Genomic DNA, 14,050 nt, shown 5'->3' with positions numbered 1-14,050 from the left:
GATCATTATGTTTCCTGCAAACCTTCCTCTGTGTTCAAACATAAATCCTACACAAAGTAACTTTACCTTTACCTACATCGTCCACACGCACACACACACACACACACACACGTCCTGCCCACACTAGTGTGTGTCTCAGCCAGGTGACTGCCCACACATGGAAAAGTGAAAATATCTTGGCGGCTTTTAAAATATAACGAACACAGTGAATGAGAATATGAATAATTATGGTTTAATATGTCTGATCGTTTTAAGAATGTCGGTCCAGGTTCCTCCGACACAACCTGGGACTCTGACTATGGCCTCTGTTCTGGAAAATAACAGCCCAGCTCCTGCTTTTCTACAGGTTTTTGGCTCTCTACTGACACCCAGTGGCCCAAAATCACCTAACGCAGCTTTAAAGTGGTTTAAATAGTTATTCATCAATCAGACACCCAGTCATTGTGTCATGTTATGGCCCATTTACAAAACCTTCAACTGCAAAAAGACAAAAATGTCTGTCTATCTGTGTGTGTGTGTGTGTGTGTGTGTGTGTCAAAAGTATTCATCACATGGTTAATCAATAAAAGACATTTAGTGTCTTAATGACATCCTGACCAGACTAGTTTCCTCCTTTAAACAAAGGATGGACTATTGGTGTTCTAAGCCACAGTCCATAGGTTCCTCACCTGTAATCACTGAAGAAGAGGTCAGAGGTCACAGTGCAATAATGTTCCTGCAGCCACATAGTGAGAAGTCCTCCTCGGTGTCTGCTGCCATCTTGTGGATATTTTCACACACTACATGAGGTTTGATCAGTCGTTTCCTTTCTGCTGTGTTTTCCATCCACATTAACATATTGTTTTCTCATTACCCACATAGGTTCTGGTCTACAGTCACGTCAGGGTCCAGTTTCCTCCTTCAGAAGCTGCTAGAATGACAATCAGCTTCTGCAGAGCGAGATAACCCATCGGTCGAAAAACAGTTTCAGACATTTTTAGTTTGTGATTTTTACTGTGGACGATCTGAGCCTTGTTACAGAACTTTATCGACAGTATTTCAGACATAAAAAACTGTAACGTCCGATAAAAACATCTTGTCAGCCCTCTGGCCTTTTCCCTCACACCAAACATCCACTGACCGTCTACCTGCTCAGGTGTCTGGACTAACATGCTGCATGATGTTAAATGTTAAAGGCCACATTAATCAGTGAAACTTGTAGATGGGAAAGTAAAAAGAGCTGATTGATTTATATTACTACTGACTGTGAATTATCTTCAGAGCTGTGGGACATATTTGTGTGAAAACACCTGGTTCTTGGACAGAGATGATCGGGTCAGATAATAGATAATCAACCATCAGCTCGTCAGTCAGAGTCAAGATGGTTTGGGATCATCCAGGAAGTGCTTTCAGGTCCAGCTCCTCAGCTTCATGGTTCATCAAAACCTTTCAAGAACAAGAAGAAGACAGTTGTTCTCCTGCTTTTGTCTGTTTTATCTTAACTGAGTCCAAATTAAACTCATCAAGAAGGTCCATCAGTTTTTTTACATTGATAACAATTTTGGAAAATAAAATATGTAAGAGAAGTTAGAATAATCTGACTGGTTCCCAAAATCACTGTGCAAAGTGTTTCAATCTACAACCACAATTTACTGTTTCTGTTTTCAACAGGCTCCTGAGTCCTAGTCACAGTTTATCACTGACAACAACAGATCATCACAAATCCTACAAATTATTTAAATGCATCTCAATAAAATTAGTCCACTTTAAAGATGTATAACAGCATCATCCAGTCTGGTCCCTGCAGGTACCCAGATCCAGGCCCTGGTGTCTCTCAGCAATACTACCCCCCCATGACTCTCTGCTACCTACAGCCCTTCTGTTGTTATTCCAGCTTCTCTACCCTGTGTTGGCAAAGTCCGCTCCGTCAATGAGCCCCCCCCCCTGCCACCTGGCCAAGGACAGAAGAAGCCAGTAGTGGTTTCCAACAGCAGCCATGGAGGAGTCTCTGCAGCTCAAAGTGGGAACCAGTGGCTACCAGAGCAAAGAGGCGGCGTTCTTTAGCCCAGAGAGAGTGGGACAGAGAAAGACCAACAACCAGGGTTAACATGGCTTTGGCTTTTTCACATGGAGAGAGTTCAAAGCAGCCAAAGGACTCACATTGGATCCACATGGGGCCTTCTTCCTTCTGGATGTGTTGGCATCTAAAGCTAACCTGTTGGTTTGGTAGCATTAGCCACTTAGCATGGTCCTGACTGGACCTTTGGGTTTGATGGATCTAATGTGGATTTGGGAGGAAGTGGAGCTTTGGGTAACTTTGGTGCTTTGGGTCACATTAGCAGTCAGCTAACGCTAGCTTTGGACTGGACACTTTGTCCCAACCAGGAACTACTGGTGGGAGTTTGTTTGGAGGCTCATCAGACCCTCAAAGAAATAAGCTAATGCATCTTTAATGTTAGAAATCATTGGATCAAAGTTCACCTCAGAGTCCAGACCAACCCTGAGGCTCAGACAAGCTGTGACAAAATAAAAGTGACCAGACACGTGGCTTATATAAAAAATTAGACCCCTTTTTATTGTGTTGTCATATATAAAAGAAATACAAAAAAGAAACATCGACACCAAACGAGGGTCAGAGCGGGACAGGGTTTTTGGGTTATGGGTTTTGGGTCAGGTGGGTCGGTGGCTGAGCGACATAAAAAGGGGAAATGACAGGAGGAATGTCAGACAGTGGGAGGGAATCGGTCGAACAGACATCGAAGATGAGGGTGGATGAAAACAGAACGCAGTGGTCTCGTCCAGTCCCCAACCACCACGTCTCCCTCTCCCTCCTCCTTCAGCAACACAGAGAACATTCAGCGAAAGCAGAGCTGCTTAAAGAGGCAGAAATAATCTAAACACGTCTCCATAACTGGTTGAGTTAAACCTCAGCCCATCCCAAATGAGCTCGGAGGATGTTTCTCATTGTACCACACGTTCACCTGGTTGGAAGATTAAAGGTGACCTGTGTAGTTTTCGTCTACGTTTATTTCGTGACTGGTCGAGGTCGAACAGATTTGATTGTGTTTTTCCTTCCTCGTGAAACATTTGTCAGATTTTTATTAAGTTTGAAACCTGAAGGATGTAAAGCTGGCAGTCGTGTTTACCGACGCTCTGCTGTGTTTTCTGTTGTGTTACCTTCAAAAATGTGTATCACATCATCTGCATATATGACAAGAACCCTAAAATCTAGAACCCACTCCTCGCATTCACGAAGACTTTGAACCCACCACCCACAAGAACTGAATCCACCTGTCTGGTTCTATAACACTCGGGGGCTGATGAAGCTGCAGTTTGCAACATGAGACCATTTTCTCCTGAGAAAAATATGAGCTATTTGCTATTTACTTCATGTGTGGAACCAGTTTTTTGTACCTCAGTGCTAAAGTTGCACCAATATTCTGAGGTTTAACTCAACCACCGGGATTATTTTTGACTGTAGAGCAGCTCTGCCTCTGAGAACCAAAACTCCAGTCTGCTTTTCAGGGCAGCTCAGTCTTATCAGCTGCTTCGACGTGATGCCCCCCTCCCACCTCGGACCCCCCGGGCGCTAACAACGTCCTCCGGTTGTAGTGGTGGTGGCCCTTCATGATGCCCGAGTTGTTGTTCTCGTTCAGGATCTGCTTTTGCTTCTGCCGGTTGAGAGACTGCACCAGGCCGAGCACCACGGCCGCCAGCGAGTACTGGCCCGTGATTTTGCGAGGCTGCAGGATGAGCGGGTTGGGCTGCACCCGGCCGAGTAAGAAGTGTGTTCGGATCTTGCCCTCCTGCTCGCTGATGCCCTTCACGTAGATCTCACCCCGGTACTCGAAGGCGAAGCCGCGCTCCTTCAGGATCAGGTAAGTCTCCTCTGGCACCTGAATCTTGCCGCTCACACCCGTGCTGTCCATCCGGCTCGCCAGGTTCACCGTCTTCCCCCAGATGTCGTACTGCGGCTTCTTGGCACCGATCACACCTGCCACCACTGAGCCGTGAGCCATACCTGGCAGAGACACACAGACGATGGCTTGTCACACAGGAGATAAGGCAGAAAACATCCTAGAAGAGAAACTAGCTCTGAAACTGCTGATTGACAATTTTACACCATTTCTCCAGGAGAAGCTGGCTGCAGAGAAGATCCCTGCAGCTCTGGGGTTTAGACAGTCAGGAAAAGTTGGAAAAAATTGACAACCTCTACAGGAGGCTGACAGTCTGCAGTCCTACTCTGGAGCCAGGCCCAAAAACCAAAATGCTAAACATGAATGTCAGCAGAAGAAAAAGGAAAACACCAAATGAGGTAAAAAGAAATAAAATGAGAGTGGACCTCTTCCCTGAAGGACACGGAGCTCTTACCGATCCTCAGCTCGAAGTTGTTGAAGGAGTGCTTGTTGATCTCCTGGATGCTCTCGTTGAGGGCGATGGCGAAGTCTGCCAGCGCACACAGGTGACCCCATTTATCTTCACATTGCTGTGGGAGGCAGAAGAGTCGGAGTGAGCTGACGTCAGCAGCAGCTGGAGGGCAGGAGGACGTGTTTAACATCTGCATCCTGCCCTTCGATAATTCGTGCCAGCGGAAACTATTTCTACCTTCACAAAGTTCTACCAAGGCCCGCGGGGCTGGTGCTGCTTGTTTTCTGTCATTAGATAGAAAACTGAAAACTGAGGATCTTACCTGTTTTTCAGGGGAAAGCCCAGAGACGGCCATGTAGGTGCTGCCGATGGTCTTGATCTTCTCAATGTCCTGGAATCGGTCCTCACCCAGCAGCTGTGACAGATGTGCCAGATGTGTTAAAACATTCATGACATATAAACTACATGAACTGACTTTTGCTATGTCTTGAACTTGACGGCTGTGACCATAACTGAACTTAGTGTAGTCCATGAAGGGCGCAGAGGAAGTTCAGTTTGGACCCGGTTCACATTCAGGACTCACAGAATCTCCAGTACCTCAAACTCCCAGGTGTTTTACCAAACTGTGAGCTTCTTCATTTTCTGCTGCATCATCGTGTTGATATGCAAAAGTAAGTGGGGTAGACCTGAAGGGCTAAACGCGTGTTTTTGTTTTGTTCCTGTTCCTGAGACTGCAGATGTGAGGTGTGACAGCATTTAGTCCCTGCAGCATCAACAAACTGCAGAATCATCTGAAACTGAAACAGAAACAAACCTAAAAAGACACACGACACCTCGTTCTGACACTTCGACTGTTCTGAGCTGCAGCGAAAGAAAAACCAGCACAAATGTTTTTAGTTACGATGAGTTGTGGATTAACAGCTTTGCTAGAGACGCCACTCTGATGGCCTCCCTGTGCCCCTCACAGCCCCGTGATGGAGAAAAGACGGGAGCGGTTTGAGCACAGCCTGAGGCAGCGGAGACACAGCCGGAGTCTGTCAGTGCAGGCTCTGACGTTTTCTGTCAAAAACCGAGTTTGGTTCAGAGCCTCAACCGGGACCTGACGTTCCTCAGACTTCAGTCTGTCCACAGGGACCCGAGAGTTTCCAAAACTTTAGCTGGAGAATATCACTTTTCCCTGTGCTTTACTTCGACTTTCTAAAACATCAACGTGTCTGTGCCAGTTTCCATTTTCTGTAGCGTGAAATACTTGAATCACTTTGTATTTTCTTTTTTCTTCGACTAAATGAAGAAGTTTTCTTGGCTCCTAACATACAAACACATTATAGTTTTATCCCTGTTTATCTCTGAGACACAGTTTTATGTCTAACGTTGCTGCGCATCTGTAATTTGTTGGTTTCCTTATGTTAGTTATGATTTTTGTGGATTGACCTGATTTGAAACCACCTGCAGCCTGTGTGAGACACCTGGAAATACGTCAGACTCCCACAAATCTTGAAAATGCTGTGACTCATCGGGGGAAATTACTCCTGGAGGGAACCTCACGACTTTTTTAAAAGCATGAGCATCGTTTTGTGTGTGTGTGTGTGTGTGTGTGTGTGTGTGTGTGTGTGGTGGTTTGATTCCAAACGACAAATAACCTGCGAACACCATGTTTTAATCGCTGACGTCACGGGGGTTCGAAAGCCGGGCTGAAGTGGACGTGGGCGCACTTCAGAGCCCGCGGTCTCACCTCGTCAAAGTCGGCGATGATTTCGTTGAGGAGCCTCAGACACTCGACTCCCTGGTTGTTCATCTCAGTCTGGGAGTAGAAGTCGGCGAAGCCTGGGATGGAGGCGAACATCACACCCACCGAGTCGTAGGACTGCGAGTACAGCTCCTGTGGGGACACGCATCACAGAAAAATGAGTTCAGGCCCCAGGATTGATTCCTCATATGTACAAGTCATTTGAAATTCAGAGCCCCCGGTTTTTTAGTTTCTGCTGACAGCTTCACGAGGCAGTCAGTCAGAGAACAACACGTTTTTTATTTTTTTTTTTTATTCAGTCCTTAAAATGAAAATGACGTGAAGGACGTTCTTAGACAAGTCGTCCAGTTTAACTGCAGCTCAGGCTGCCAGGAAAAATAACTGATCAGCTGCACTGCACAGTCTCCTCCACCTGGGGGCAGTGTTGACACACGTCATGTTGGTTTTAATACCAGGCTGATAAACATAATGTCCAGTTCAACATTTAAATGAGCTCAGGCTTCAAAGTTTTGGTTCCTGGTCCATGTAGGTCAGACCACATCAGTCACCTGAGGTTAGCTGCTTACTGATCACTGACCTGAAGGCAGACGCATTTTTAACAGTCAGCAAACAGACTTCATTGGTTTTGTCCATGTTTAGTGTCAAATCCAGAATTCTTTAGGATCCTCTTCCCGGCACAGGTCTCAGTGACCTTTAATAATAATGAGTAACGCTGTCTAATGAAAGCAGCGGTCTGTATGCGACACATCGCACCAGCATCGTCGATGCTGCAACATCCTGAATGAGCTGAATCTGTGTCGTGCAGGGGAAAGTAGGTCGATAAAGATCTTTGGCATCAGAATCAGAACCATGAATGTTTGTTTCTCTGCGTCCAACCAGCTTTAGGTCTGTGATAAAAGCTTCCTGTCTCCTGCTCATCAACACCTTCTCAGGGCCGTGTGAGCCTGTTAATAAGCCAGGACCTAAATCACACAACAACAAACAGGCTGATTAATAATGCACCGAGTGATTAGGGCCCAGCCCATCCTAATGGATGCATTTTTAATCATGTCCTTTTTAATTAGGAACAGAATGATATCAGCTCTCCCCTCCTGACATTCATAATTCATCAGTCACTCGTTTGTACAGGAGGCAGCGGGAGACCGGAGCCGATAATGAAGGAGCCCAACGAGGACAATACGGCGACTTGACTCCAGCGCGTGATAACGGTCCAGAGAGTCGGACCTAATTGAGTCAGTAAACGAGAAGAACACAGATCAGTGTCGGGCAGACCGGACTAGATGCTGTGACAAAAAAAAATCTGTACAGAAATTCAGGCTCCACTGAAGCTGAAAGACCTTTTCTCTGGTGGTCTCATGAGGTCCAGCTCGTTTTGCCCAGTACTTTGGATTATGGCCAGAGACGTGTTGAACAGCACCTGTGACAGGTGGGCTGCTGGGCTCACACAGGTACATACAAACAAGGACACAGCAACGAAAACTGGCCGAGAAACATTTCAGAGGGTCTGGGACTTTGTTTGGCACCGTCCGACTCTGCCAAGCTGCACAGTCTGAAAAACCAACCGTTCCAAACCTCCATAGGACGGAACATCAGCACCGTGCGTGGTGGAGCAGAGGTGCACAAACACACTAAAGGTCCCTGCGGCTGGACGAATCCCAGTTTTCCCAGAATTCCTCACTCAGCAGCAGCAACAGGGACTTCACTAATTCAATGAGCTCTCATTCTAGACTAAGATTAGTTCCATTCACGGGGAGATGAGGTGAAGGACCAGACAAAGTTTGACTCTGCAGAGTTGGTGCAGCTGAGTCACTGCTGCTGCGTCAGGGAGACAAATCAATGTGTTCTCTGCTGCTGACTGACAACCTGTTATTAAAATCAAATCAAAAGCATACGACCAAAAAAAAAAAAGTTAAAAAAAAAAGCTCCGCAGCTCCACAAAGATTTCCGGCTGAACGAACCGCCCCAGCAATTCTCCCTCTCTGTCTGTGCAGTTGTTTGAAAAGCAATTACAGAGTCTTTTCTTTGCTGCTCCGGGAACCAAGTGTAATGAACGCAGGGGACTAATTTTGGAGCCGGTCTGCGTTTTTCCAGATGAAAAACGAGGTGAAGTCTGAGAGGAGGTGGTGCTGTATAAGAACTGATAGGCTGAGCTTCTGCTTCCCTTTGCCATGTGGTTTTACTGACAACATCACCTCAACTCAGACTAACTTCAAGGATCTGAACCAAAGTTAGGAAGGTCTGCTCTGACTCGTCCGCCACAGAAAACAAAGGCAGATGGTGTCCACACACCATCGCCATCGCCCTGACTGACTTCCTGTGCAATGATTAATATTATTCAGGTGCATTCACCTTCACTGTGACCTGCAGTGAGAGTGCAGCCTCAGATCACACACACAATACACAGCTTAGTGTGTTTGTGATGGAGAGGAACCGGCCTGTGCTCAGGCTCATAAAGACACTGTTGGTGTTCGTCTGACACTCGGCTGCTAAAACACACACGTGCTGTCAGAAAGTCAAAGTCTCAACGGTGTTTTCAGGAGCTACATGTTCAAGTCCAGACCTCGTTGTCCCGCTCCTTCTCCAGGAAGTGTCGGGCCACGTGGCTGGGCAGGATGTTCCTCAGCATGTTCTCGTTGTGTTCTCGCAGCTCCTTCATCTCGTTGATCTCCTCTTTGGCCTGGACGCGCCACAGGAAGTCCAGCCGGGCCGTGTACTCCAGCTGAACACAGAAACACAAACAGGTTAGTCTGGTGTCGCTGCCAAAGCTGCTTCTGCCTCTTTTTAGCTTGTTAGTGCTCGGTAGCATCTACAGACACATTTCCTGTGGACTTTGCAGACCTGCCTGAGATTTGGTTAATGGCTGAACGTCTGTCTCCACCATCTAGATGATGGAGAGTCCGAGCTGTGTTTCTGCAGTGAACGTCTGAATTAAAACAATCTGTTAAAATTATAGAACAAGAGCGTGTGCTCAGTCTGGAGTGTTTCAAAAGGAACACAATCACTTTTCCAAATCCATAATTAATCAGAAGTTATGTGAACACGTCAGAGCTGAACAAAAGCAGCATTTAGTCTTAACTTCTATGAAAAGTGTCTGTTTATGCTGTGAGAAGGGACAAAAACATGAACTCACTTAGACACAGTTGAATGGAGGTTCTGACTTACAAAGAATAATATTCAATTTAGAATCTTTTCAGTGAACAAAAGCCTAGTTTTCATCTGGTCCCACAATGATTTGATATAAAGCTGGAAGGTCCAAAGTAGAATCCTTAATCATTTCAAAATAAGAGCCCTGTGTGCAGCCTTGTAGTGAAAAGCTTCATGTTTGCCGTCTTCATAATGTAATTACCGTGTTGAGCCTCGTATGGAAAAGCCTCCTCAGCAGAAAACACCAACATGTTAAAAGGAGCAAACCCTCATCCAGGCTTTCTCCAGGCCCACCGAGTGAAGGTGTGAGCTCCAACACAATGTGCAGCTGTTATTGTGAAGAGGAGCAGGGTGAAACAGTCTGCTCCATCTTCCTGCTCATATACCCAACACCCACCGTCACTGAAGTGTCTCTTCGGACTGAAGTGCTAACAGTGTTTTACACCCTGAGTGTTAATGACAGTCTGAGAGAAACCTCACCCCTGCTTCTTTCTGAGGGATCTGTCCTCTCTGCAGCAAACGTCTTTGTTTTAGTCCTTCACAGCTTCCTGCTGCGCATCTAAAGTAACAGATCGTGTTTTTTGCACCTTTTCACTAAGGAGCCGTAACAAACCAGGCCCCAGCACCTGCACTAAACCAATGCTAATCTTTAGGATGATACTAATCCTTCACCTGAGCTTGATTTGGTGTCACCTGAGTGTTTTCATAAAACGCTGTGAGGATCTAGAGTGAGCTGAAAATCACACATCTGCTGGCGTTGACATTTGTGATGCTGCAGACGTTACTGAGTCCATGAAAAGTTGTGGAAACGTTTCATGGGCATAGATGGATTCAGAGTAAGAGAAGCACCTGGTTCAGTTTGAGTCCACAGGGAGCAGGGAGCCCACCCAGCAGAGGGTCCGGTCCTGTCTGACACACCTGTGACACACCTGTGTTGTTTGGCTTCCAGAGGACACAGCAGGTTTTTGACGCCTTCAGGAATGTAAAACCGGGCGTATGTGAAGTTTCAGAGCTGCTAATCCAATGAGCTGTCGCTGTCTCTGCTTTGTCAAACAAGGTTTGACCCGAGGACGATCGATGTGCCAGCCAATGACCTCAAATGCAGCTGCTTCCTACTTTCATTGGACTACAAAGGCCTTTCAATTCCGGCCTTGTGCCCTCCATGTCTGAGCGAGCTGCTGAACTACGGGATCAAAGGTTACCATGGAGACAGCATTTTGTTTGATCAGCGCGCTGATCCCGGTTTCCTCCAGGTTGTCGACTCAAACAGGAGCGAAGGAGGTTTATTCTTTGACTCGCTCTGTATCTGAAGAATAAAACGTCAAATGGCTTTTTTGGCAGTTTGCAAACACATCAACCAAAAACTGTGAATTTTAACTAACCAGTGAAAGTTTCTCATGAATCTCACAGATCTATTGTACAACATGAAGTCCTGGCTGTCCAGTGTCCAGACCTGCAGGTCCTTTGCTTTGTATCTCCAGTTCCAGGACCAAGGTGGTTGGGGTTTAGTTTGAGTGTCACTTTAGTTCAGAAGTTCAGGTTGAACTTCAACTTTGTCTAAACTGGACGTTTTTTTTAATTAGTGTGACCTTTAATGTCACAATTACAGACAAAGCTTTTGATTTTAGCCAGTGCACTCACTTTTGGGACAGTGGGTTTGTTTGGGGATGTACTTTACCCATAATGCACACTGCTCTTATTGACCCAGACCTTCAGAGCACGACCTCAGCGGCTGCTTTCACCTTGAGACTCTGCAGCTTTAATGTTTGGACGGAGTTAAAGCAAAGTCACTGGTGTGAGCTCTGCAAGTTTAAATCCTGTTTAAAGCACAGACAACGATCCCTGTGGTCCAGCAATAAGAAAGTGATGTGACTGATGGAGAACCTGTTGGACCGGATCGTACCTGCTGACCGTGGTAGAACACGGCGAGGAGGAACATGGCCATCAGCAGCAGAGACGTCTCTTTGGTTCCCAGGAAGTTTCTGGAAGAAGAAAAACAAAGATGGAAGTTTTGCTTGTTGAGATAAATAAAATAATTGTCTATTAGTTGTTTCTTTAGCTGTACATTAGATATTTATTGACTTCATTGTCTTTAACAAACAATCGACAGATGAGCTGAGGCATCAAATCAGCTTGAGTTTGTTGTATTTTCTATCACAGCAGTTTTTCTTTACTCAGGACATAATGAAAAACACACGAGCCTCATTTTGACTTTAATACTTTAGGTTCAGTCAAAAACAGCTGCAGATTCATTTTCTGTTCAGCGAATAGATTCAGCTCTAGAAAAATAAATGAATGTGCTGTGTCAGTCTGAGCTGACGCCTGTGGACGTGCACTGTTTGTTAAATAAAATAAAACTTGGCTGAAACTTTTTGCAGCGGAGATGAAACAGACATGAGGACGAGTCTCACAGAGCTCATACTCTGTGCAAACCTCTGGCTCAAGGCTCTGTGGTGCTTTTTTAAACCCTAACAGGCCTGTCCTGGTTAAATGCCCAGCACGCCTTCATGCATCAGTCACTGGAAAGGTCACTGTATCAGAACCAGGAACGCCTGCGAGATGAGGTTTATGTCACGTTTACGCCCAGTAAAAGGTCAAGGTGGCTCCCTGATGTTAGTTTGGAAAGGAAGAAGCGGGAGAACAGATGGACTTTAATGTGCCCGTCTGAACACGTGTACTCTGTTCTCCACGTACTCTACCCAGACGGCCGAAGGTGACGGGCACTCACTCCGTGTTGTGGTGGACGGTGTCGTAGCGAACGAACAGCGAGGTGTAGAAAGCCTCGGTCAGCAGGGAGTAGACGGCGATCATCACCAGCAGCACCGCCAGCTTCAGCACCGAGTTCAGCCGCAGGAACACGGCACAGGTCACCATCGCCAGGACGCCCGTAAACACGAAGTACTGGCAGTAAAACAAAGGTGGGGTTAACACCATCAGCTCCATCCTGAATGGAATCAAACATTTGGGTTATGACTCGAAAACATCGGCCTCACTGCACTTTGCACATTCGTCTTTAGCGTTTGGTAAAAGCTGTGAAAACATCTCAGACGTGTCCAACCTGGAACAGCCACACGTCATAAAAGCTACTCTCAGTTTGTCATGTGGACTGGAAACTGGTCTAATTGTGGCGGAATGGCCCTTTACAGGAACATTACACTGGAGCCAAAGCTTCTTTTTCAGTGTGTGTGTGTGTCTTGTTGTTGTGTCCCAGCTAACGTGTGTGTGTGTGTGTGTAGCAGCTCTGATTTGCAAACACACACACACTCACACACACTCACACACACACACACACACACACACACACACACACACACACACACACACACACACTCACACACACACTCACACACACACTCACACTCACACTCACACTCACACACTCACACACACACACACACTCACACACACACACACACACTCACACACACACTCACACACACACTCAGGTTTTCTTGAGCCTCGGGACTGAACATGTTTGTGATGTGTCCATGCAGAGATACGTGTCTCAGCTATAAACATGCTGCTCCCTTATTGAGCCCATCAATCAGCTGAATATTATGGGAACAAAATAACACGACGCCTATGTTCTCCGCCACGTTCCGACGGCTCCACGAGTCGCCGTCGTCTAAGGCGAGACCTCCCTCCGGCTGAGAGCAGATGCCAGAGATGTTTGATTCATGATTTTGTTGCTGTCAGGGAAGTGAAAAAGCACAACAGATGGACCTGACTCTGAAATTCAGACACCTCATTTAGTCGGTACCTCTGGGTAGAAGCAGGTGTCTGGGATGGAGGCCGACTCGTTGAACGTCTGGTTCCTGAAGGTGCTGGACTTGTCGAAGTCGCACCACAGCTGTGAGAGACGACAGAGGGGTCAGTGTTGTAGTAGGGACTTACGTTAATGCAGGATCAGTGCAAAAGTCATTTTTTACATCATTTGTCATCACGTATTTGAAGATGTCGCAGATTCACAGCAGATGTGTGAGGCTCCAGTCAAACAACAAAATTACAAGATATCACCTTTAAATTCCACAAATCTGATATTTAAGAGTCAAACAGTCACAGAAAAGCATCAGGATGTTTTTATTTTCTGCTCTTAGTTTAACTAACTTGGTTTTTGAGACTTTAACACTGAAAGACAAGATTTTTACAGGAAACTGTGGTGAGAGAGGAGGCGTCACCTTTGGGTGCAGGGTCACAGTCAGTTCACTGAAAACTACTGAACCGTCTTCTCCTTTGGGGTTTTTATCTTTAAAGCACTTTGGTGGCTCCTCTAAAGTACATCTGTAAATATAAACTGTGCCTGTATCATGTTTCTTTACTGTTTTAATCAGCGTGATGAGAAGAGTTTTGAAGTGAAATGATGAACTGGGCCTGAGGGAGGCAAACGTGCTGATGCGTGTTCTTTAATGTGTCGGTCCATATTTGTTAAGGCCACCTGCTCTCCACCCATGTCCAGCGCTCATAGTTCAGGGTCGGTAAATGATGTGGACGCAGCTTCGCCCTCAGCTGCTGCTGCTGGCAGATAAAGTGTGATCGACACCTTCTCTGGGTGTGTGCAGGCGCTAAAAGTCCTCAGGGTCAGGTCAGGGGACGGTTGTGGTCCTGCTAAAACATCCAAACAGTCACCGAGAGAGAAAGGAGCCTGAGCTCCTGTTGGTGGTTAACCTCAATAACCCTGGGTGGAATTAGATGTTTTTAATAAATCCTGTTCTCCTTCAGTGGGAAGGCTGGTGGTTCTGTGGTTCTGTGGGATTAATTAATTAGCTCATTACCACCTGGTTTATGTGCTTTGGTGGAGAAATGATCTGGGTC

The 14,050-nt window shown here is 46.2% G+C and overlaps 2 protein-coding genes across 12 annotated transcripts in view; one reads left to right on the top strand and one right to left on the bottom strand.

The window, feature by feature from the left end:
* Positions 1-14,050, top strand: part of LOC113134345 (zinc finger protein 62 homolog) — a 757,491-nt gene that overhangs the window by 237,674 nt on the left and 505,767 nt on the right. The gene's annotated exons all lie outside the window — the stretch shown is intronic.
* adcy8 (adenylate cyclase 8 (brain)) overlaps positions 2,529-14,050 on the bottom strand; it is a 48,010-nt gene continuing 36,488 nt past the window's right edge. For both annotated transcript variants that reach the window (XM_026313698.1, XM_026313697.1), the window contains 8 exons: positions 12,999-13,088; positions 11,967-12,139; positions 11,142-11,220; positions 8,655-8,813; positions 6,080-6,226; positions 4,670-4,762; positions 4,351-4,465; positions 2,529-4,000 (listed from right to left, as the gene is read on the bottom strand). In XM_026313698.1, the coding sequence (XP_026169483.1) occupies positions 3,501-4,000; positions 4,351-4,465; positions 4,670-4,762; positions 6,080-6,226; positions 8,655-8,813; positions 11,142-11,220; positions 11,967-12,139; positions 12,999-13,088 (1,356 nt within the window). In that variant the 3' untranslated portion in view covers positions 2,529-3,500. The remainder of the gene's footprint in view (positions 4,001-4,350; positions 4,466-4,669; positions 4,763-6,079; positions 6,227-8,654; positions 8,814-11,141; positions 11,221-11,966; positions 12,140-12,998; positions 13,089-14,050) is intronic.

This window comes from Mastacembelus armatus, chromosome 17 (genome assembly GCF_900324485.2).
Source record: "Mastacembelus armatus chromosome 17, fMasArm1.2, whole genome shotgun sequence".
NCBI lineage: Eukaryota > Metazoa > Chordata > Actinopteri > Synbranchiformes > Mastacembelidae > Mastacembelus > Mastacembelus armatus.
Note: the sequence above shows the minus strand (reverse complement) of the source record. Positions and strands in the feature narration are given on the sequence as shown.